We start from the raw sequence: 25,560 nt of genomic DNA, 5'->3' as shown, positions 1-25,560 counted from the left end.
TTTTAGTCAAACAACTTTGTGATATTTATATTCCATTGCACAGATATGGTTATACAAATTAGTAACACAAGTTATTTCTTAAATTCCAAACATTTTCTAAAATATTATTACAGCAGATGTCTAGGATATTAAAACATCAAGGTGGAAATCATACCTAAATAGTTAAATATGACACTGAAAATACTGCACATTTTAATTAGAGGAAAATTAAAATGTGTGCTCAAATGCTCTAACAAACTAAGTAGAAGGGCAGCTAACAACTACTAAATAAGTCACTGTGGTCCATTCTTACGTATGCATATATATGATTTTTCTTCAGATAACCCCTCCTCTGGAAAAATGCATAATTCAAATGCAAAAATCTGGATAAATGATTTAAAGAAATTCAAATTCTTCCTAATACATAAGATCTATAGTGAAGTGTATTATTAGCTATGACTTCATACAACTACTAATTCAAGATAAAAGACACCACACTTGGAAAGAAGAAAAGATTTTTTTTAAAGGTAATGGTTTTAATTGAATTAATGAGATGAAAAGATAGTGAAGCCCTGTTTGCTACTTACATGAAAGAAGATCTTAAAAAATAATCACTGCACAAAATACAAAGGGTGGGGTTATGCTGCGATATTAAATTTTTCTCCCATGTTTCTCTTGACTGTTCAAGGACAAATTTCTGTTTCCACAGCAAATTTGTTTTCAAAATGCCGAATTGTAACACAATTGCTGACTTCACGTTTCTGAATACCTGTTTGGGAGGGAAAAGTTTTTAAATTTCTGGTTCTTTAGTAATTCATACTAATCTTCATAGTTATTATTTACACATATAGAAATATTATATGAACGTCTGTGGTTTGAGTTTTTAACACTGGAGAAAATAGTCTGCCTCTCTTGTCTGAACTAAATATCTTAAGAGATCTTGGTAACAATGATAATACCACATATAAATTTATGACTTTGTACTAGAAATGTTCTATATCTTAACTGTGGTAGTGATTTGTTGAAACTAAGAACTATACACTAAAGAAGGTTAATTTCATTATATGTAAGTCTGGCTTTTTTAAAAAAAATATCAACCATAAAGATAATTTTAAATTTTAAGAAGAAATCAAGCAGTAGGTTTCAGGTGACTCATCAGCTCAAGGTGAGAGGACATTATTAAGGTGCTAACAAAAGGCCAGGAAAGCACTTTTACAAGGTGNCACGACCTAAGCGAAAGTCGGACGCTTAACCGACTAAGCCACCCAGGCGCCCCTTCAAGTGGCACTTCTTACTTTCTACAGCTTTGTTACATATACTTTCATTTTATTTTTACAAAGATCTTGAAAGGAAAGGGAATGATACTGTCATTCTTGTTTTTCAGGTTAAAAAAAAAATCAAAGACTAAATGATTTGGCAAAGCCACATTACTTGTGTCAATCCTCTTAATTCTTCAGCCAAATTCCCTTCTATCTAACCTGATTATCTTCAACGTGATCCAAAAGGCAAACTCTCTGTTTAGAATCCAGATCCCTAAGTGCACACCTGAAGGGCTCCTCTAGAGGCCCTGTGGATAAGAACACTCACACAGGGGCACCTGGGTGGCTCCGTTGGTTAAGCGTCCGACTTGGCTCAGGTCATGATCTCATGGTTTGTGGGTTCGAGCCCCACATCGGGCTCTGTGCTGACAGCTAGCTCAGAGCCTGGAGCCTGTCTTCGTATTCTGTGTCTCCCTCTCTCTCTGACCCTCCCCCGCTAATACTGTCTCTCTCTCTCTCTCAGAAATAAATAAAACATTAAAAAAATTTTAGAAAAAAAAAAACTCTCACACAGTGAGACTGAACCAGTGACAGGATGGAAGGCTGGACTGGGTGACTACCTGGAACGCGAGCTTACAGCATCTCAAGGCACTGCCATTTCACATTCGCCTAGTCTCTCTGAGAAGAGTGGGTTTAGATGTTAGATGATTCTCTGGGAATCTAGAAACACTGTATAGTGATACAATATAGTTTTACTTTCTCAGTGGTGGCAACCATGTGATAACAATATCAGCCTACATCTAAATCCAGGTTCAACACAATGAAGTGAAACAAACTTTCTGGCAAGCACTTTAACAGTAAAAAGTATTACCTCTGACGGTTTCTCTGCGTTGCAGTTTGTAAGTTTCCTTGTCGTGGCACAGTCGGTAAATAAAGAAACCCAAGTGGTCAACGTTTTCAATGCGATCAGTGATAACCATGTGTTCGTGAATCAGGTATGACTGAGGCAAATAGGTTCCAGCCTACGTTTGGAAAATATATTCTATGAGTACCTCAAAACATACATTGAACAGACGAGGAAATGTGTGGAACAGAGACTGGCAAACTACTTTCCACCATTTGTTTTTATAAAGTTTTACTACAGTACAGTCATGCCCATTTGCTACATATTGTCTGCGAGCTGAATAGTTTGCAACACAGATCATACTTCCTAAAAGTCTACTATTGATTATCTGGCCTGTTAGGAAAAACAGATATAATTTAAGAAATTATATTTTATTTCAAAATATAAGAAGAAAAAACCCAAAACCACGCATCTTAATTCCTCTTTATAAAATTCTTAGCTGTATTTGCAGTAAGCTGGGCACTTACAGGGCTACTGTCTCAACCATGAATTCTAAGGTAAGAGTATTATTAATAAGAAATATTTGAACATTTTATACCTTTATATTAATAAGTAACTCCAGTAGGTTTCTGGGTGGCATAACAATGGAAGTGTTCAGTGGAATCACATAGCACTTATCCAGATTAAGATCTAAATAGGCTGTGAGTTTCTGGAAAGAAAAAGATACATTTTCATTAGATTGAGATTTGTAACACAAATAGCAACTGATTTTTAAGAATAATTTGTACCACTAAAATGGGTTGGCATAAAAATGTGTAAATCACTTGCATTTCAACAAATGAAGTCAAATGAAGTATTTGGTGGGATAGGAATGGAAGGCCCTAACAAGAAAGGAAAAATTATCACTACTAGTAAACAAAATTCTTACCAGGGTTTTGTTTCTGTAAGTGATTAACAAAAAAATTATTAAAATTAATTGCAAATAACCTATCATCTGATTAAGAGATATAGTCAGTTTCCTCACGTGTAAACCCTAATGCCCTCCAAGGTATCCATCCATTACAAACATGTTAGTATTAACTTCTGTCATACGCATCTAGAACAGTACTAGTTACTACCATCCTTAGAGAAACTGAAACCAATCAATTAAACGATTTTCCACATTCTTGTGGTTTAGATGAAACTGGTTGAGAAGGACTATATCATGGGATGATTTTGAGGATTAACATGAGTTAAATCAAATCATGTAAACAGATTTCTAAGAGCTCAGTGTTAGCTATTATTTACTATTTGCTTTGGATAGGCTTATTACCTTGAAGATATATAATTTTTCAAACTACTTTATAAACACTCATCAGTTGCATTTATCAGGCATTAAATATTTGCAAAGCTAATTTCAGTGATATGCTTGAATATTCAAACTGGCAGACAAACATAGATGCAAAATCCACAGATAATATGTAAACTTCTGGATTTTTTAAGAAAACAAAACATTCTTGAGACAAAAATTATTGGGGGGAATGTAACTAATAACTAGATATTAAATAATATATTATCATGTTCACTTTCTTAGATATGATAAATTACATGGTTACGTAGATGTTATGTAGAAGAGATAGCAGTTCAAGTGTCTAGGGGTCAAGTGTCAAATGTGAGAAAAGAAATTAAGAAAATGTGATAAAATTTTGGAAACAGATGGAGGATTTTGGATACTTTTTGGATAGTACTGTATTCTCACTTCACCTTTTCTGTATTACAAAACAACATTCAAAACTAGGGGGAAATGTAAAATGAGAACTTAAAAATAGATTAACAAAATGATTGAGAACTAAAATTACTAGTATCTGAAAATGCTACACAGAAATGGGAACATGAATCTCCTTTTAACTAGGAAAATAAGGGTACATAAGAAATACTAGCAATTTACTAGCAAAGGAGAAGAAGCCATAAGGTGGGCCTTAAGGCAGACACAGCCAAGGGAAGAAAAGTTAACACGGGAGAAGGACAAGTTCATTGAGGGTCAGCTTCAGATAAAGAGCCCATCAAATGCTGTTATCTTGTAAGGCAGAAGAAACCCAAGTCCATTTTCTTTATAAGTAAAAAGTAAACTCTGAATAGAATAAATCAGCAAATACTGAAATTACAACTGCAAAAAGCATAAATTAAAGAACGTGCATTCTTTTTTCAGTTCCAGACACCTGGCTCACCTTGTTAAAATCATGAACAATGTTGGCAGGATCACTATCTGCAAATTCTGGGACAGGCACACTGATGAATTCAACCTCATCTTCCTCAAAGATCTTGATGTTTTCCTCAATTGTCTGGTAGCGAGCAGCTGGGGCATCTGCAGAAGGCTCGTTCAGGATGACATCATCTTTGATATACTTTATTCCACAGTAGTACACGTCATCTGGCTAGAGAGAGTTTAAACGCTATTTCAGCAATTCAGAGGGAGACGGGTTTTTAAATGTAAGCATCATTTAAGCTGCCACCAGTATCCAAATAGCATTTTGCTTGCAAACTCTTACTTTGAGATGACAAGTCAGACAGTTTAATTACACAGTTAACACATTCTTTAAGATAGGGATTTGAAGTACTGTAAAAAAGATTGTTTCAGAAAGAGAAAGTACCTGATTTTTCCTTTACTTTGTATAGTCGACAAAAATAGAATATAAAAGCAATTATTCATCTGGTGACAAGTAAATTTGAAGAAATACATAGGCCTATTTCTACCTGTAGGCCATTATTTTTATAAAAGAATATATTCAGAAATAAATAATTTTTTTTCTGAAAGAATATACTTTTAAAACTTTTTTTATGTGATTCACTAATTAAATGATTTTTATATTAGCCAAAAAAAGGAGTTGTTTTTCTGTAATTTTTATAGGAACACAGGTAGTTGTGATTTTTTCTTAAAATATATTACAATGAAGTAGAAAATAACAAGCAGCCTAACCGATTACAGCAATCACAATAAAGACTGTTTATTAAAAATCCACACAAAGGTGAGGAGCATATAGCAAACAATATGTTAAGGTAAAAATATTTCTGGACAGGGAATGGCCAACTGTTTTTTTCTACATCAAATATATTTCCTATAAAAAACAGCATTGAAAAAGATGACTAGCATTTCAGTAATGTCTATCAACATGCAATTTTCTTGAATATTATAGAAAATGGGCATGAAATGTATACGTCCTATGGCAGAATGTTTCCTTAGTTTAATTAAATCTACTTGTCAACAGTTTCTCCAAATTTTAAAATGTTAAAAATATAAATCTATGAAATTATTGCCAAGAGAAACAGATCACAAAACGGAGATCATAAATCATGATTATCATCAGAAGAAAAATCTTCTGTCTTAACCCACTGGGGTTACTATTAAACACTCTAAGTTATAAAACAATGTGCATCCTAAATTACTTCAACATCACTGCTGAAGTCAAACAATTCTTAAAAAGACAACAAAAGCTGGGACAGAGGCAGAGAGATGTGGTGCCAATAAACTCAGGGCCCAACAGCAAAAGCTCCTGTAGGGGAGTCCAAACTGGCTATCAAGTTACAGTCTATCAACATGACAACATTTGATGTCTGCATTTACTCAATTGACAATTAATAATATTATACTTCAGCCATTAATTACAGTAGGAAAATGAAGGTTAGTCAATTTTGAAAAACCATCTAATAATCTATACTCTTTAGTCAACAACATTTCAAAACAATGTTATTCTGCTTTTACTGACTATCTAAAAGGCTCAGCAAACTTATGTGCAGATTTTTACACACTACTTTAAAACAGGACCACCACTCTGGCTAAAAGCCACAGACAAAAAGTGCAGGCCTAGAACAAATTTGGGCCAATTTTCTAATACATGTGAAGGAAAGGCAAAAAAGTCCTTGGCATTTTTCCACTTACTTGAAGTGCAAAATATTTGTACAGGTATGCTCCTCCTAGAATGACACCTGCAAGCATAAATGCTAGTCCAAAGCACATGCACCAACACCAGGCTCTTCTTTGGCCAACTGGTACCACTTCATCTGGGTCCTAACATATGAAAAAGACCAATAAAGGTCAGTATCATATATCCAGTGAGAATCACAGAAAGGTCAAGATTGAAAGAAGCCTAAAAAGGATTATCATTTTAAAAACAAAGATATAAAGACCAATGGACTCAGGTCTCTAATCAGTATTAACCCAGGAATTATTAGGTTGTGGTGCCAGGACTCACCACAATGCCTCTTGACCTGAGTTATCAGTCTCTTGGGAGGGTTTTGCCTTCTGATTCTCAACACCTCTGCTACTCATACTTCTAAAACAATAACATAGTCTATAATTTCTATTTTCTGTGCACAAGTTTTGGTGATTAAAATGCCTTCTAACAAGGGGAAAAATAGTTGGGGAGAGGGAGGGAGGCAAAGCATAAGAGGCTCTTGAATGGTGAGAACAAACTGAGTGCTGGGTGGGGGGGGGGGCGGGAAGGGGAAGGGGAATGATGGGCATGGAGGTAGGCACTTGTTGGGATGAGCACTGGGTGTTAAACGTAAACCAACTTGACAATAAACTATTTAAGGAAAAAAAATAAAATACCTTCTAACATTTAAAAATTCAGGAAAGGCTACTTTGTCATGAGATATTACGGTGCTGAGCCTTCAGTGTACATTACATTACACCATAAAGTTATGTATTAATCTGCTACAGATGGTTACTATTTCACACCAGGTATAAAGTCAATCCTAACAATACACAAGAAAAAGTAATGGGAAAACAAGGGACAGAACAAATAATATGAAACAAATTCTCTAAACAATTGGAGTCTTAAAAAATAGGACAAACTTATCCAGAAATAATCTCATAATCCCACTGCCCTACCGTAAAAAAAAAAAAAAAATCCAAGTTTGACGAATGTTTTCATTTTTAAGATAGAAGCAGTAGAAAAATGAGGAGTCAACAGGAAAAAATTTATAAAAATTACTTAGAATTTTTATTTTGATCCACTCAAGGAAATAATTTAGCCTCAGAATGTCATCTGGGGTTACAATATCCACAGTCCTTTAAACATGCCCTTTGCCCTTCTAACTCAGTTACACTACTCTGTCACTTTTCAGATTTACAGCTAATTTCTGATTTGTACCTAGGTTCATGTCAAAGAGCTGACAAATGAATTTAGTTGCTACTGTTATCTAACTCACGGCTCAAGAAATATAGTACAGACACCAAAAGAAAAGCTCCAACTGACTTGAAACCTACATTAATAAAAGATGTTCTAGTTAGTATATTATGTACAGCCTCTCAAATATATGACTCTGATCTTTACTTGGAAAACTCAATATAGAATGGATTAAGGGAGAAAATAGACTTGACCCACACCTCCACAGCTAAAGGTGTACCAAACAACAACTGTATGAAAAATGCTAGATATGGCTGCAGCAAGAATACAGCTAAGAAAGAATGAAAGCTAAGGTTATGTTTTCAATGTTAAGATGAAGAATTTCAACCTGACACTACTGAGAAAAAACCAAAACCCAGATGTCCCAGTCAACCAAGAACAATTTAGAGTCAGATAGTGTGTGCCTAGGTTAACTGAAATTTTAAACATAGAACTTAACAATGTAAAACAAATGCCTTATAACTTAAAGACTGGATCAGACACTGTGAGAGCATTACACTTTGCTGCAGTAGGTGAGCTTGTCCATGTACTGTACATATACTTAAGACAACTGTACTACAAAATAGTATTTTGCTTGAGCCCCTGTCTGATATAAATATGTAAGGAGAGAATAAACAGTACCTAGCATAATTAATTTTAGGGTGGAGACAGGGTTTGGGGGGGGATTAAAAGGACAGATGGCAACAGTCATTTCCAAACATTTGGTATCAGCTGCTTAGACAGTCAAATGTGCATACAACACCCACCCTGCTTGGCAGACTCTCTTCTCTAGTAGCACAAAAATGAATATCCAAAGAGTATGGGCCGACACTTGTGAAAAAATATGCAGCCCCAACTGTCAAGCTGATGACAAATTTCCAGGTCTTTTGATATATCATTTTTAACTGGTCAGCAAACAATGATTTTAAGAAATTATAAATGTCTACTAGGTGCCAAAAACTGTGTTAGGCACTGGTGTATGTAGCCTCTGACAAGAAAGAGATCATTCAGACCAGCCTGGAAAATAAATATACAAAGAGAACATAAACATGATACGGGTTCTAACAGAAGAATGTAGAGCATAGAAAAAGGGATGACAATGTTTGGAGCAGAGCTCCCAAAGGAGATAATACTAGAGTGGAATGTTGAAGGACAAATGCTCATTACCCACATGGAAGACAGAGTTAAAGGGCATTATATTTAGGGCAAAGAATGAATAAAATCATGAAGCCAGAATGCACAACATCTCCAAAGGCCACATGTGCTATGGCTGAGTGTCCAATATGGTGGGGAAGGTATAAGAACTAAGAATGGAGGAAAACCTGGGTGGCTCAGTTGGTTAAGCATCCAACTCGATTTCAGCTCAGGTCATGATATCACAGTTCATGGGCTCAAGCCCCACATCAGACTCTTCGTTGATAGCATGGGGCCTGCTTGGGATTCTCTCTCTCCCTCCCTCTGCCCCTCTCCTGTCTGCACTCAGATGCATGCCCCTTCTCTCAAATGCTTCACTTATCCACAGGTCATTTGTTCAGCCCTTCATGTGTGAATCAGTTGGTTGAATTCAACTCTTGGTTTTGGCTCAGTTGATGACCTCACGGTTCATGGGTTCAAGCCCTGTGTGGGGTTCCGTGCTGAAAGCACGGAGCCTCCTTGGGATTCATTCTCTCTCCCTCTACACCCCTCCCCAACCTGCTCCCTCTGTCTCTCTCTCAAAATAAACAAACTTTTTAAAAAATCAGAAATGGGGCGCCTGAGGGGCTCAGTCGGTTAAGCGTCTAACTTCAGCTCAGGTCTTGATCTCACCGCTCGTGAGTTCAAGCATCGGACTCTGCTGACAGCTCAGCACGGAGCCTAGAGCCTGCTTCAGATTCCATGTCTCTTTCTCTCTCTGCCCCTCCCCTGTTCATGCTATCTCTCTCTCTCTAAAGTAAATAAACATTAAAAATTTTTTTTTAAATCAGAAACTAAAAGTCTTTGAGTGGGCAAACTATAGATCCAAGTCCGTGTACCACAGTCATGTACTTCCTAAAAGAGCTATCAGATCTTCAAAGTCCATTTTACTGTTTTTTTTTTTCCTTTTAACTTCTAGTGATCGTTTTCTACCTTGCATTAGAATAATTCACATACAGATCTTCTCTCTCCCTACTAGGCTATAAGGTTTTTGTGAGTATCCATTCATATTCATTTTGCATCACTGGTAGCTCCAAGCCAAGTTTAGTACTTGGTTGGCACTCAACAAATATTTGATGAGTGAATGAAATTTAGATTTGTTTTTAAAGCTTGGTCATTTACTTTTCTAATGACCCATAAAAGTTACATCAGCAGCCAGCATGATAATGAAGGGTGGGGGCAACATAAGAATTCATGACACACAACAGATTGTGGCTATTTAGCAAAGAAAAGCAGCCCTAAGTACTTAGCCCAGTTCAACATTTATTAGGGACCTGTTATTTGCAATGTACTGTGCTAGATCCCGTGGGAAATTCAAATGTGATTAAGACATGGCTCATACCTTAAGCAATTTATAGTCCAAATTAACATTATAAATGACAGATAAATGACATTCCATATTAGAATCTGAGTTATGGAGAAAGGATTAAAATATACTGAAGACAGAAAAGTTTTTAATTTAAGTGATTATTAAACATGTATTTGAAATGATTAAATTGACACTGTACAGAGTAAGCCTAAAGAAAAAGCCACATATATGAAATTTAAGAAAAACCCCACTATTATCTCAAAATAGGTCAGAAATGCGTTTGACAAACTCAATCTCCTATTCATAATAAAATCTCTTTGCAAACTAGAAAGAGGTAAAATTCTTTAATTTTTTTAATGTTTATTTTAGACAGAGAGAGCGCATGAGCGCAAGCAATGGGGAGAGATAGGGAGACAGAATCTGAAGCAGGCTCTGGGATCTGAGCTGTCAGCACAGAGCGGATGCAGGGCTCAAACTCATATAAGCTGTTGATATCATGACCTGAGCCAGATGCTTAACTGACTGACACATCCAGGTGACCCAAGAGGTAACTAAGGCTAATGATCAAAAACCCACAGCAAACCTCATATTTAAGGGCGAAACTTTAGACTTACACCATAATGTTTCAAGTCAGGGAATTATGATGGCTTCTCACTAAAACCGAAAGTTTCCATTCAACATTAGCCTGGAGATCCTATCTAGTACACAACTGACAAGCACAAGAACAGATATAAAGATTACAAAAAAGAATGCCAAAACTATCAGGGCACCCGGGTGGCTCAATCAGTTGAGCACCCAGCTTCGGCTCAGGTCATGATCACACAGTTTATGAGTTCGAGCCCCACATCCAGCTTACTGCTGTCACTGCAGACACTGCTTCAGATCTTCTGTCCCCCTCTCTCTGCCCCTCCCCTGCTTGGGCTCTCTCTCAAAACTAAATAAACATTAACAGAAAAGAAAATAAAGAATGCAAAACTATCTTTGTATGTGTAAATGATATCACTGTCTAGAAAATCTGAGAAAGCAGAATAATCAAACTAACTAAAGTTCAGCAAGACTGATGAACATCAGTAATTAAAAATCAACAGAGTCAAAGATTTATATATGTGACTAGTCATACCATCATTTCATAAGAGTCCCAAACTAGAACAACACAAAAAACCACTAAATGAGGAATGGATAAATTGTGATATATTCATATTGAATCTCAAAAATATGCTAAGTAAAACAAATCCAACACAAAAGATTACTTACTGCATGATTCCATTTTTTATGAAATTCTAGAAAAGGCAAATCTAAGTGACAAAAAGTTGCTCGATGGTTGCTGTGGCCAAGTGTTGGTGAAGGGAAATTGAACATGTGGAAGGAAATAAATTAAGGTAATGGGTATGTTTCATATCTTGATGGTGCGGGGATATACAACTTGATACAATTACCATAAATTCGGACAAGTCATACACATACAATGGGCAAATTTTATTATATGTAAATTATATTTCAATATGGAAAAAAATCAACCAAGTCCTTATATACCAGGCAATAAAGAAAGCCTAATGCTTTCCAAATGCTAGGGAACATGTGCAGTAATGGGAATTGAGAACTTTCACATAGGTGGCAGGTACAACTGCTTGGAGAACGATTTGGCAGAATCTAATAAAATTAAATACACACACACACACACACACACACACACACACACACTCACCCAGCAATTCTATTCCTAGGAATATGGCCCTAGATGAAGTTATATACATGTGCATAAAAGTCTAAAAATGATTACTGCAGAATGGTCAAAAAGAAAAAAATTAGAAATAACCTACATGTCCATCAAGTGGAGAATAAAGTATTTAAGTTCACACGATAATAATTTAAATGAAATCAACTCACATAGTTGATTTGGAGATAAATCACAGAAACATAATGCCAAATTTTTAAAAAAGGCAAGCTGGATATTACCAGTATATGATATTTAAGACTTAAAAACATATTCAATGGTACCACACATTCTCTGGTTTTCTATGCTTGGATTATTTCATAACTAAAGGACAACAACAACAAAAATCAACAAGAAAAAGGAAAACACCATGAACAAGGGCTTCTTTGCTAGGCTATAGAGGGTTACCTGGCCTAATTTAAAACAAGTTAGAGACACTTCCTCTCCTTGTACTACAATAAAACTGGTGCACCTTAAATTATGCTGATAAGGTAAAAGAGCTCCCATAGGTGCTGTACAATTATCATCTCATTAATCTTCCTAAAACCTCAAGTTTTTACCCCAGTTTATAAATGAAGACACTGAAGCACACGCTGGCCTATAATCATCCCACCACAGAAGTACGGAAAGACAGTTTTGGGAAGCATTCTCATTCTCTCACTGAACTAATTTCTGGTTCCAATAAATTTTATCATCATATGATGAAGTAAAATTACTTAACCAAATTACTTAACCAATTATATTTTAAGCAAAATGAAGGGTAAATTCTGTTCTGGTACTTCAATTAGTTCAGAATTAGGTCACCTCAGTCAGTTCCCTAAGAGGCTTCAGTAAATTTGCTTCCATTATCAACTTAACTCAGACAAAACACAAGGGTTTTCTTATAATTTTTACACTCTTCCTATATTAACGAATCCCTTCACATCCTCAGGCACTTCCATTTGAGCCTTCTTTATAGGATGAATGAAGAGACATTTTTTCCAAAGTTCCCATATATACTATTATGTAATTTATTATAGCAAATACAATAACAAAGCTTTAGGAACCAGAATACTAAAGAGGAAAACATCTCTTAGGGTTAAAAATTACATTACCATAGAAAGAAAAGGAAAAGGAAAGAAAAAGAAAAAAGGCATAAAAATGCTTTAAGTATAAAAACAAGACAGAAATACAGACAAGAATAAGTACAGTTAATTCAACTCAAAGTAGCATGAACTACTGAACCTGCAGAAATAGATCTGGCTACTTAGAAACACGTACGTTTTTAAAACACATTTGATAATATAGATAAATATAGAGTTACACAGGGCAGCTGCCCAGGGATGTGTTTGGCCTATATTCTATTTTCCAAAATACAGAATTAGCTGCCAACATTTTTTTTTTTAATCTAATGATTCAAATTTTTACAAATGAATTTCTCCTCAATGTTCTAGTTTTCTCAACTTCTCATCATTTTTCTCCCCAGCTGAAGACCAACATATCACCTTCTTTTCTACTGTACTGCTTAGTTTTTAAACTTGATCTTTGTTTCCTGCTCTGACTAGGCATGTTTCTCTCTGAGAACCTAATTTTATAAAACAACCAGTCTAAACCATTCCTCATATAAAGGAGTTTGACTTCCAAGCTTCAGACCGAATTACTGTGGTGAATAATGCTTGGGGCACCTGTGTGGCTCAGTCAATTAAGCATCCGATTCCTGATTTCAGCTCAGGTCATAATTTCAGGGTTGTGGGATCAAGCCCCAAGTCCAGATCCATGCTGAGCATAGAGCCTGTTTAAGATATTCTCTCTCTTGGGGAGCCTGGGTGGCTCAGTCGGTTAAGCGTCTGACTTCGGCTCAGGTCATGATCTCTCAGTTCATGGGTTCGAGCCCCGCGTCGGGTTCTGTGCTGACAGCTCAGAGCCTGGAGCCTTTTTCGGATTCCATGCCTCTTTCTCTCTCTCTGTCCCTCCCCCGCTCATGCTCTGTCTCTCTCTGTCTCAAAAATAAACTATTAAAAAAAAAAAAAAAGATATTCTCTCTTTCTCTGCCCCTCTCCTCTGCTCAGTCTCTCTCTCTAAAACAAAATAAAATTTAAAACTTAAAAAAAAAAAAGCTTAATGCTTTAAATGACATAAGGAATTCTCTTACAAACAATAAATCCAAATATGGATGGCATCAGCAAACCAAAATTGGTGACAGACAAGAGCTGAAACTGGACAAGCCTAGAGAAAACCATGGACCAAGAGCTACAGGAAGACCTGTTCTAGACAACTCCCAGTTCCCTGAAAACATAAAGACAATGAGAATGATAAAAGGCTACTTATAATGCCATCCATATTCTGGAAAAAGCAAACTTTAGAAAGAGAGATTAGGAATGGAGTGAGAGACAATTACAAAGTGGTATGAAAAAAGAACATTTTGGGATAAGGAAATGATTCTGCATCTTGACTGTGATGATTATACAACTACATCTGTCAACATTAACACAACCATATACCTAAAAAGGCTGAGTTTTCAGTATGCAAATAATACTCCAGTAAACTCAAATTCCTCTCCTTTCCCAACTTATAAGGAACAGTACAGGGTTTTTTCCTAAGACTCAAATAAATGATACTAAAGAAGCTGGAAAAAATATAAACCTGTAAGACAAGACAAAAAAAGAAAAGACAGCAGACAAAAAATGTCAGAATTTTGGAGGATGGGAAATTCCTGGACAAGTTTAACCTCTCTAAATCAATTATGTCATCATAAACATGGATTAATAATAGCACCTATTTCACAGTTATTGTAGGGATTAAATGAGGAAATACATGTGAAACATATATACATGGCTTGGTATGTAGTAAACAGTAAGTGCTCAATTGATGATAGCTATTATTATCCTGCCACCATCTAATTTAGCTAGGGAAGGTTAAGCTGAAACAAGTATCCACTGAGGTTGAAGTCAATACAAAGCAATCTACAATAATAGTGAAAAGGCCAACTGGAAGACTTTATAGTACCGGAGGGGAAAAGTAAATCACTTCTTATTCCAGGAAGAATTCTAAAATGACAAAAAAGCATTTTCCAAAAATGCTTTCTTACCTATATTCTTAGATGCAAAAAAGTTATGTAGGCGACTGCTCCAGGAGACCACTGTTGTGTAGAATACCACTGCCACTCATTTACTATTTGTCTATGTTCTGTTCACCCAACTCCTATATTGGTTTTCTTTCCTGAGGATTAAAGAATCAAATAGACATGATCCCGGGCACCTGGGTAGCTCAGTTGGTTGAGCGGCCAACTCTTGGTTTCGGCTCCGGTCATGATCTCAGCATGGTTCCTGAGTTCTGAGCTCCGCTTTGGCTTGCCCAGCCTCCATGTTGCCAGTGGGGAGACTGCTTGGGATTCTCTCTCGCTCCCTCTCTCTCTGCCTCTTCCCCGCTGGCACACTCTCTCCCTCTAAATAAATTAACACTTAAAAAAAAAAGACATGATCCAGCAATCTGCTTATTATTTATAGCACTAATTACCAAATATATATTCTGCTATATGTAGAACACAAAATCTATGGCTAAGAAGCTAAATTCTATAAAAATATCAAGCTTTTGCTTGCATTTTGTCTTGTTCATTGAAATTAGTATCTGAATCATGCTTTTTCATGTGACTTTTCAAACAAGATTGCTACAATCTCAACTATGATGATAAAGTCCACATGACAAATGTTGTGTCTGGCACACAAAAAGGAAGAGTTTTCCAAGTGCTTGGCATAAGATGGATAATAAAGTTACTGCATTATTTTGTACTTGGACTAGAGAGAGGTTTAAAAAAAGTGCAAAATTAATAAAAAATTACAATGTCTACAAAACAGACTTTCATTAATGTCTTTTTTGTGAACAAATCCTACATGAGCAGCAATACAGAAACAAAAAAAGTGAAATTTTTAAACCAATGCATAATAACTTAACTACTGTAAAAAAGTTATGAAATCTGAACCAGACTACTTGGATTTTATAAATTGGTACAGGTTAAAAAAAAAAAAAAAATAGGTCAAAACTAAAAAAAAAAAAATCTGGCTATAAATGCTTTTAGTGCTGGATCACAACTTAATCACTTTATATCATTAAGCAAAAGCAGAGCAGCTGACAAAACAGAATTATTAATACAGGAACACCTTAAACATTTTTATGTATTTTAAAGATAGTCATTATTCTTCACAGTATTTATTCAATCTCCACTGAAGAGAATTTTCTATTTTATGAAGTGAGATCTAAAGAAAAGCCTACACTAACAGTAACCAGATGTTTGTAAACAACAGCATTATACATAACTGCTATTTACTGTTAATCATAGCCCTTACCAGAGACAGATAAAGTGGTCAAGATAGAGTTCTTTTGCCACTAGCTGATTTATGAGTTCATACTGCTCCTAATAAGAATATCAACTTTCTTCTTAAAACGAAGAGTGAGGGGCGCCTGGGTGGCTCAGTCGGTTAAGCGTCCCACTTCGGCTCATGTCATGATCTCATGGTTCGTGGGTTCGAGCCCTGCGTCAAGGCTCTGTGCTGACAGCTAGCTCAGAGCCTAGAGCCTGTTTCAGATTCTGTGTCTCCCTCTCTCTCTGCCCCTTCCCCACTCATGCTCTGTCTCTGTCTGACTGTCTCAAAAACAAACAAACATTAAAAAAAATCTAGGGATAATAAAACAATTTTGTATGAGAAAGGAAATAGACAGGTGTAAATAATGTAAATAATGTTTATGTCAGTTACAACAAAAGCAAGGAATATCAATTTAACCAGAAATTATTATAATTCTGCCTTAAGAATAGACTGTGTTTGTAACATGTTAACATATAGAAAAGGCTAAATATTCACTTTCCATATTAGGAAGCCAGTAGGTGAAAGCTAGAACTGCAAAAAAAATACAAACAAAACAAAAATCATGAACAGCAGCATAAGCAAATAATGGAGAGTAGTTTTCCAAATGTGGTCTATGGACCCTCTTTCAGGGGTTCCACAGGTCAAAACTATCCTCAAAAAAAAACCAAGACACTGTTTTGTTTTCATTTTCGCTCTCTGACTAGTGTACAATAAACTTTTCCAGAAGCTGAATGTGTAATAGAACAATAAGCTGACCACAGAAGCTGATGTGAGAATCAGCTATTATTAATAGTCTCCTACTAAGCTGTTCTGTAGAGTGTTGCAAAAATGTAAAAGTGTTACCCTTAATCTTCTTAAAAATTTCTAGTTATTTTATACTATATGTAAACTAACATGAATACAAAGTAAAAAAAAATTCTGGCTATTTGGAAAATTTTAGTACTCATAAAATTATCATTTATGGTAATATAGGTGTATTATTATATTGATACTATTGTCTTAATTTCTAATATAGTAAATATCAACAGATATAACCTGCATAAATCAAAAGCTCTTTGGGATCCTCAACAATTTTTAAGAGTACAAAAGGGTCCTGAGACTGCAAAGTTTGAGAACCACTGGTTTATACAAACATGGAGCTAGGATCATCAGATACAGGCGGGCAGATTGTTCTGAGTACAAGGATACCAAGCCAAGGAGATCAGTGGAGCCAGAATCCAGCCTGTGCTCTGCTCACCAAAACCACAGAGGGCACCCTTTTCTAATTTTCAGAAAGGCAGAATGTAGCCTAGCAGCCACTCTGATAACAAAAGACCATAAGAAGCCAGAGTGAACCCAAATGCCTCAAATTAATCTTCAAAGATAGAAATTAGAATAGTGGTTGCCTCTAAGGAGAGAGGAGGAGACTCTACAAGGACATGAGAATTTTGTGAGTTGACAGCAACATTCTATCTTAATTGGGTTGTTATTCAGATGCATATATTTAAAATTACATAACTGCACACTCAAACTCTGCATTGTGTATAATTATAGCGTGATTTTTAAAAAGTGGTTTCCTCTGTGACAGGGCAGGACTATCTGCATTTTAAAACAAACTATTACTTGGTAAAACCCAAAGTTAAATTTATAAAATTTTATTAACATCCTTTATGTAATGGAGAAATACCCACTTTTCTATGAAAATAGATGCAACTACCGAATGCTAAGGGTTTTATGTTATAGAAAGGAATCCTCACCAGAATACCTTGGAGAGAGTGATTTAATAACAATATTGTTATGTAACTGACATGGGACATAGGGATAAACAATAATAGTAAACACAAGAAGTAATACTCCAGAACAAGAATGATAAGGGAGAAAAGTGGGACTTTATTTTAATAGACAGGGATGGAGGAAACGCATTAGCATGTAAAAAGTTTCTATGTAGCAGGCACTATTAATTTCATCCCAACAACCCTCTAGAAGGCTGGTGTCACCACACTATTCTACAAATGAGGGAACTGAGACTTGAGGAGGTTTCTGACTTGTGCAAGTTACCAGATCCAGGTTGCAATATTAACCTTTGCCAGTCGGATCTCACCCTATCCGAAAATGGCTTTCGGTTTGTGGCACTGGTCTATTAAAAAAAAAAACAAAACTGAAATTAATAACTGTTCTGCTTCATTAACTTTACTTCTATCTTTAAATCTTCTACTTTCAGAAATCTTCAAGGTAAGTTTCCTTAAAACAAGTGACATATACAAAGCTGAATCAAAGCAAACAGGAGAACCAGACAGATACTACATCTGGTCTCCCATCACATAGCTGTTTAATAATCCAAGGAATGCTAAGCCCTGTGACAGTTGTAGTTGTAAGTAACAGTAATAGTAACAGCAGCGGCTAATATCTATTGAGTCTTACTTTCACTCTATTCCAGGCACAGTGATAAACTTTTTATAGATTATCATACTCCCAATTTTGCAGAAGAAGAAACGAGACACAGAAAGCTGAAGTGTCACAGTGAGGGGAAGATATAGGACTTAAACCCTAAAGTAGACCTGCCTAGTCTGAGTTCTCAGTAAGCAGACCAAATAGCTTCCTGAACTGTACCCTTCTACTGAGTGAGGCAACTGGGGCAAAAAGTGAGAAACTGGTTGATTTTCCCCTCAACTATTTAAAAATGTGAAAGTAATTCTTAGCTCATGGGCCATACAAAAACAGGCGACATCTGAACACATGGGCCATAATTTGCCATGCCTGCTGTCCACTGTAAAGGAGACTAAAACAGTGGCCCACGGCAGGCTGTCAGTTCTTCCCTGAGATTCCTGTATTAATTAGTTGTTTATATTTAGAAGTCAGGTTTCAAATAAAAACCCTGATTCTACCTTGCCTTTAGAAACTGGAGAATCGAACAACACTGGATCCTTTTTTTTTTTTTTAATGAAAATGAAGAATATTGTACTTATTTAATAGGTAAAAAGCCCAGCTTCAGTAATTCATCTGCTTGGGCCCAGGGGGCATTGAGTTTGTGATCTCTGCTTAAAAGGCCTATCACTGCCCCAGCTAATACTGATGACTCGCTTGGGAAACGTTCTTGGCAACAGGATGAAAGAAAGGAAAAATAAATTGAAGGAGAAAGCTATAAAATGAAAGCTAAAAACTGATAGGATAGTATATATATTGCAGAAAAGAAATGCTAGAAAGGTTGGCTGAGAAATTGAATTTTAAGAAATGCAGATGCAGACAGACTGACTCTGGAAATCATTTTCCCAGCACAAAGCTGGGTCTTCTTTTGGATGCTACAGTGATCCAAGTAATTTACTTAACAATGCAACTCACCTTTTTGATTTTTATATTAAAAAACGTTAAACATATTAATGATATGTTTAATATTAATCATATGATTTAATGATAATCATATTAAAGCAAAGAAAACAATTTAAGATTTAGGCTTTAATCTTAACACATTCTGCAAAACAGACAAATTGTTTTTAAGTGTTTATTTTTGAGAGAGACAGAGCAGGGAAGGGGCAGAGAGAGGGAGACAGAGAATCTAAAGCAAGTTCCACACTGTCAGCAGAGAATTCCATGCAGGGCTTGAACCCTGAACTGTGAGATCATGACCTGAGCCAAAGTCGGACACTTAACCTGACTGAGCCACCCAGGTGCCCCAAAACAGAAAAATTCTTAAAAATAATTTTGGCAGGGGGCACCTGGATGGCTCAGTTGGTTAAAGTCCAACTCTCTGATAAGCACAGAGCCTCCTTGGGATTCTCATTCTCATTCTCTCTCTCTCTCTGCCCCTCTCCCACTTGAGCCCACGTGCACATGCATCCATGAAGAGTTCTCTCTCAAATAGAAAATAATAATGCTGGCATTAAAACAAACTTTCAAATATACAAAAACCCATTAAAACTTCATTTCTTAAAGAAATTCAACTATGCCAAAAAGGTTTATGCAAATATTTTTAAATCTCCAATATCAAATACCACAATTAGTGTCAATTTCCCAAATAAAGTTCCTAGATATTTAACTTGAAAATATTCAGGCTTTCTCTTCTTTCTTTTTTTTTTTTTTTTAATTTTTTTCTGAGAGAGAAAGAGAGAGAGAGAGAGAGAGAGACAGCATGTCAGAGAGAGAGGGATACACAGAATCCGAAACAGGCTCCAAGCCCTGAGCCATCAGCACAGAACCCGACGTGGGGCTCAAACCCACGAACTGTGAGATCATGACCTGACCCAAAGTTGGACGCCTGACTGAGCCACCCAAGCGCCCCCAGGCTTTCTCTTCTGATACACACACACACACACACACACACACACACACACGCACACACACACGCACACCCACACTAGATCTAAGTCCTATAATTACTGCTGGAACCTTTTCAACTTTAAAAAGTAATACATTAAATGAAAAATTAGAATATCCTTCTTATCATATAAACAAGAATACTTTTTCCATTTCTATAACTCAAGATTAAAATTCTTCTGCATAAGAATAAAGCCTATGTTCATTCTTACTTGATTTTTTGCTCAAATGGTAGAATTACAGAAATACTTCATAGAGTTCTTTTTTCCCTTCAAATCAATTAAAGAGCTTAAAAAAAATCTTCAACTGTTTAAAATAATTTTGTTCATGCACTTGCTGGTAACACATAAAAGAAGATTACATTGTAGGTATCTTTAAAGCTGTTAAGAATATGTATCATAAATACTAATTAAAGGGGATCATCAAAACTAAATGACTTTTTAATGATGTTCTTAGGGTCATATCTGTAATAAAATTTCTAATTACCAAGTTTTAGTCATCTACCCTATAAAAGACATTCATTGTTATGTTTTGTGCAAAGATATTGAGAGCCAGGAAATAACTTTACACATAGCTCCTTGAAAACCTAGTTCCAGTGTGACTATTTTCTATATTATTTGGACAAAAACCACCTAATTGAGAAATTCAGAACTGTCAAATCCTGTATTAAAATAGGCAGGAGTTATGACCTGAAAGACTTTTGATGGCAAAGTCCTTAACTCCTTCAGTCTAAGCTCTAATAAAAATTGCCAAGTTTACCTAAAAGGTACCTAAGTTTGCCTAAAACATTTGGGAGGATGAATTCATCGATTCTCTATTTGAAAAGGCATAAATATTTTCTGGATCTTCTCTATTCACACTATGATAAACAAAGCAGCCCGAGTAGCATTGGTTTTAATATGAATTCAGAAAGTAGTTCCTTTTGGAAAATGCCTTTTAAATAGGCATTCTAAATATTTAAGTTATGATACGATAGAAGAGGAGAGAAATAAAATGTCCCACAATTACTACTTACTACATTTTGAAATGACATTTAAAGTTTAAAGCAAGTCCAACTTTAGTAACATATAATGAAAACTTTGTAAGTTAAATTCTAAATCACCTATAACTAAGCCTGTACCATGTGGTCTAAGAGATATTTCTGGTTAAAAAAAATACTTATATTCACTTAAACCTCTTACACGGCAGAGCTGAATTCTACAACATCTTATGACCTTATCATTTTGCTAAGGATAGTATACTTGCCTCTGTTTAGTCAGACAAAATATGTTTAAGGTGACACCGTGAAGACCCCAGGCAAGGAATGTGTCCTCCAAATGCACAATACGTAACCTTGTCCACCCTCTGCAGTAGCACCAGCAACTGGAGGCAAGTGGGGGGAGGGGTCAGGTCTGCCAAGTCACGTGCTATGCACGGGGGCAATTAATTTATCTCCCAGTATTAAACCTTCACACTTCAACTATCAATAAATAACCTCTTGGAGAACCAAAATGTAAGGATATAAAGTTTTTACTGGCCACTGTTAACAAACACTAAATTACACAACTAGGTAATGGTATATAGATTCTTTAAAAAGAACCAAGCTCCTGATCTCTAAAGGTCAACACATTTCAGTAAATGTCATATATTTTATGTTCCTCCTTCCCCTTCACTTCCACCAAAAAACCAAAAACCAATCACCACTACCACCACCACAAAGCTAAATTACCAAACCCCTTAGTCCTATTTATACATACAGGAAACACCAGAAAGTGCAAAGAACTAAGTCCAAATAGCCATTCTGTAATAGGTAACTCAGAACTTAACTGAGGTAGTATTCCTGCACTTTTTCTCCCACTTCCATCCTGCCCCACCTTCTCTTCTACACAAGCCCTTTCCTTTACTCTCCCTTTTACGTCTAGAACTACGATGGAGGGTAGAAGAGAGGCAACACTATTTTTCAGCAGTACAGCTGCACAGATACCTATGAAGCAAATTTAAGCTTTTTGAGTTTTGATATTGGGAAAGGTGCTTCATCATCAGGCATTACCCAAAAAAAGCTGTTACCAACTACTGCTCCCAAATAAGGTAACCCAAAGGACACCTGGGTGGCTCAATCGGCAGAGTGTCTGACTCTTGATTTCTGCTCAGGTCATTATCACAGGGTCATAGGACTGAGCCTGCATCTGGCTCCAAGCTGAGAGCCTGCTTCAGATTCTCTCTCTCTCTCTCTCTCTCTCTCTCTCTCCCCTTCTGCCCCTCTCCCTTGCTCATGCGTGCATAAATCGTGAGGTAATCCAAAATAAAAATCTAGTTTCTTACATAATACATTGGTCCATTTCTTTTCTCTTTGACCCACTGCTACTTAATACGCAGAAGGAATGTAACATGCTAAACATGGGGAAGAAGAGCACCGTCTGGTTAGGGTGAGAGGTAGTTGTTATTTTTCACAATTAAAACAATTTAACTCCTGCCAAATATAATTATGCAGTCCTAACATCTTCATCAACTTGTAAAATGGGAAGAGTCATGTGGTTGTACCCTCTCATCATACAGATAAAGAAAAGGAAAAACTTAAACCCAAGCTCAAGCAGTTACATAAAAGCAAAACTGGGACTTCTAACTCAGTACATTAGGTATTTTCTTTGATATTTGCACATATGTAACAGTTTTCCAAAGCTCAAAGTTATAGACACAAACATAAGTGAATGAATTACTGCCTATAACATAAAACATGCATGCAATTTCAAATTCACCTGTTACATGGAACAGAGGTCATACTCTGCTATTTCTGTATCTCTGAGCTTTGAGCCAAATAGGACAGGCAGAGGAAGGTGAAAAATTAAGGGGAAAATGTAGGGAAAGAATAGTAAATAGCAAGTTAGTTCAGACAATCAATAGACATGGCTGTTGGGAGCTGACAGCTACTGAAAAGACAAGACTGAAAAATGGGACAATGGAACCTGCAATAAGAAAAAAAGCTAAAGAAATAGCAAAAGACAGAAGCAACATTAAAGTACTGGAATGTGTGTTACATAAGACAGATGACTGGAGTGATCAACATTCTTAGTAGTAAAGAGAGATCAGAATTCTTTGGTAGTTTCTAAACTAACAGAATCTGCATTTTTTAACCAGAATCCAAATGACATCAGGGCAGGTGACCTTTAACTGTACACTTTGAGAAACAAATGTCTTTTGGATATTGTGATCCAAGAGGGTTTAAAGGTATGAAAAATGTCTTGTTCTGGTCCATAATTAGCTTTATTTGATTCTCTCAACCAACCAGCAGGCAAGGAAATGCCCTAGGGGGAAAAGGAAGGGCGATTCTGTGCAGAAGCCAGGCAGTCAAACTCAGTGGTTACCGTAAAGTCACCCCCAGGAGCTAGAGCACATTATGTAACCACAGCCCAAGCTAAGATGCAGATCAGGAGTTCTTTCACAATGTCTATTACTAAGCAAAGTCTTCATTTACCGTTAAGTGACTGATTATAAGGATTCTACTTTCAACGGAGAGCAATATTTTGTCACTCACGGAAGAAAAGAAGTCTTTGAGCTTATTGCTAGAAAAAGAATTAGTCATTTTTTTTTACCTGTCTATTTATCCCTGACTGCTGTGTGGTTACAAAGGAATCTTCTGACCCTCACAGCTTAGTTCCAGTATTTCTATTTGGATATAGGATCTTGGGAAATAGAAAAGAGAAAACAAAGCACAGAGCTACCAATGGCTACTTTTTCACAACTGCTGTGAAAACAAAATTAGCGTATGGTGAAACTGTGAGAAATCCTAAGAATTTGGAAACAAGGTTAACATTTCAGAAATGACAAAATGTTAAAAATCAAATTTAAAACTAGTAAATTAATTCTGACTTTCACTCAGAGTTTCAAATCTCCTTCAACACAGAGAAACAGAGAAGAGCTCTCTGAAGTGACATCACTTGATGTTTTCCCCCTCCGTTTTTTTAAATGGGAGGAATTATGTTTATTTATAGGATTTTTAAAAGATACATAATACGATTAAATCTCTACATGTATCTGAGACTGTTATGACAGGGCACTTGACAATCTATTTTAGGTACGATGTTAGATAAACACAGAGCTAAGATAATAATTTGCTACTGGAATTACCCTCTGCACATTCCAAACATTTTCCTTTCAGACCAAGACTGTTTGCAATGGATTCAGAGAAACAATATCATTACCAAAATTCCTAATCCTTTTAGGGAATCAGTTCACTGTTCCTATTTCAAGGTAAGGCAAAAATCATTTAAAAATCAACCCCTGATGTTTTTGTTTTTAACTAGAACATTTCCAAAAAGATAAGTACGGGCACATCCAGATTCACATAATCTCAAGTTTTTTATAGTATGTCAGTACCATATTTTTCAATAGTAACTTTCACTAAAACCGTATGAAAAATAACACATTACTCCTACCTGCACACAGTTATTGGGTTGTTTTAAGTTAAAACTAAGTGTGCCCTACTGATAACAGGTCTTGAAAAATGCTAAGGAAAAAGTTGTAGAGCATAAATAAGTTCTACATCTAATTTCTACAAGACTGAATTTTTGCAGCCCAAAGAAGATCTCATAGAAAATAGGCTATGAGCCTTTTCCTTTTTAACTTCTGAGACTATTATAATCATATTCTAAATGAATTATTGTAAGCCGCTAAAAGCTACCACAATTATGGTCCCATTCCTGATTTTTAATGAGGACTAAAAAAAGAGATTATGCGAAATAAAGGAGAATTTTATAAGGGACGTGGACTAGTTTCTCCCGTTTAGTTTCACTTAGCATAAGGGGTCCTCATAAAAACGCTTATATAATTTAAAAACCAGTTGTCGGTTTTACACTAACACGTACACAGTATTTACGAATCTTTACCAGGAATATTTATTTTAACTATAAAATCAGTAGCCAAAGGCTACTCTGAAAAGATCTTCACTTCGCTTTCTCCCGTCACCCGCTCTTCAGCCCCCATCTCCAGACCCCAATGTGAAGTTCACCTGCCAATACCGAAGGGCCATGGAAAAAGAAGGTAAGGAAAATGCTTTTAAAATTAGGAGGCTTACAGCAGCTGGACTTAGTCCAAGTGCTGTTCAGCCTGGAAACGAAAGTAGGAAGCAACAGAGGTTTAGGCTTGTAATGATGTCAGCCATTTTAGGCACATTATTTACACTGGGAGGAAGTGCCAAACTCTGTTGTTGTTTTTGTTGTTTTGCATGTCGCCGCTGGTCTCCAGGTGGAACGAGCTCAGTCCCGACCCCACGCACCTTCCCCCGACTGCACAACGACCGTGAACTCGGCACTAATCTTCGATCCCTCTCTCCAGGCCTCGCAAGCCCCCGATCCCGTGTTAAGCACCGATTCCTGCACACGCACTTTCTTACAAAGGGAGAAGCTGCGGCCGGACCAGAAAGGGGGCAACCTCAGAAGAAGGAGAGCCCGGGGACCCTCGCCCGCCCCCCCGCGCCACCGCGGCGCGCAGAGCCGTCAGGGGCCCAGCGCAGCTCTACCGGCCGCGCCG

At 36.5% G+C, this 25,560-nt stretch overlaps 1 protein-coding gene across 1 annotated transcript in view; it reads right to left on the bottom strand.

Moving 5' to 3' along the window:
• Positions 1–25,560, bottom strand: part of ITM2B (integral membrane protein 2B) — a 25,988-nt gene continuing 428 nt past the window's right edge. Inside the window, exons 2-6 of the mRNA XM_077778776.1 lie at positions 5,999–6,127; positions 4,290–4,496; positions 2,681–2,791; positions 2,110–2,260; positions 1–748 (exon numbers count right to left, since the gene is read on the bottom strand). Coding sequence (XP_077634902.1) covers positions 663–748; positions 2,110–2,260; positions 2,681–2,791; positions 4,290–4,496; positions 5,999–6,127 — 684 coding nt within the window. The 3' untranslated portion in view covers positions 1–662. The remainder of the gene's footprint in view (positions 749–2,109; positions 2,261–2,680; positions 2,792–4,289; positions 4,497–5,998; positions 6,128–25,560) is intronic.

This window comes from Crocuta crocuta, unplaced genomic scaffold (assembly GCF_008692635.1).
Source record: "Crocuta crocuta isolate KB4526 unplaced genomic scaffold, BGI_CrCroc_1.0 scaffold586, whole genome shotgun sequence".
Taxonomy (NCBI): domain Eukaryota; kingdom Metazoa; phylum Chordata; class Mammalia; order Carnivora; family Hyaenidae; genus Crocuta; species Crocuta crocuta.
Note: the sequence above shows the minus strand (reverse complement) of the source record. Positions and strands in the feature narration are given on the sequence as shown.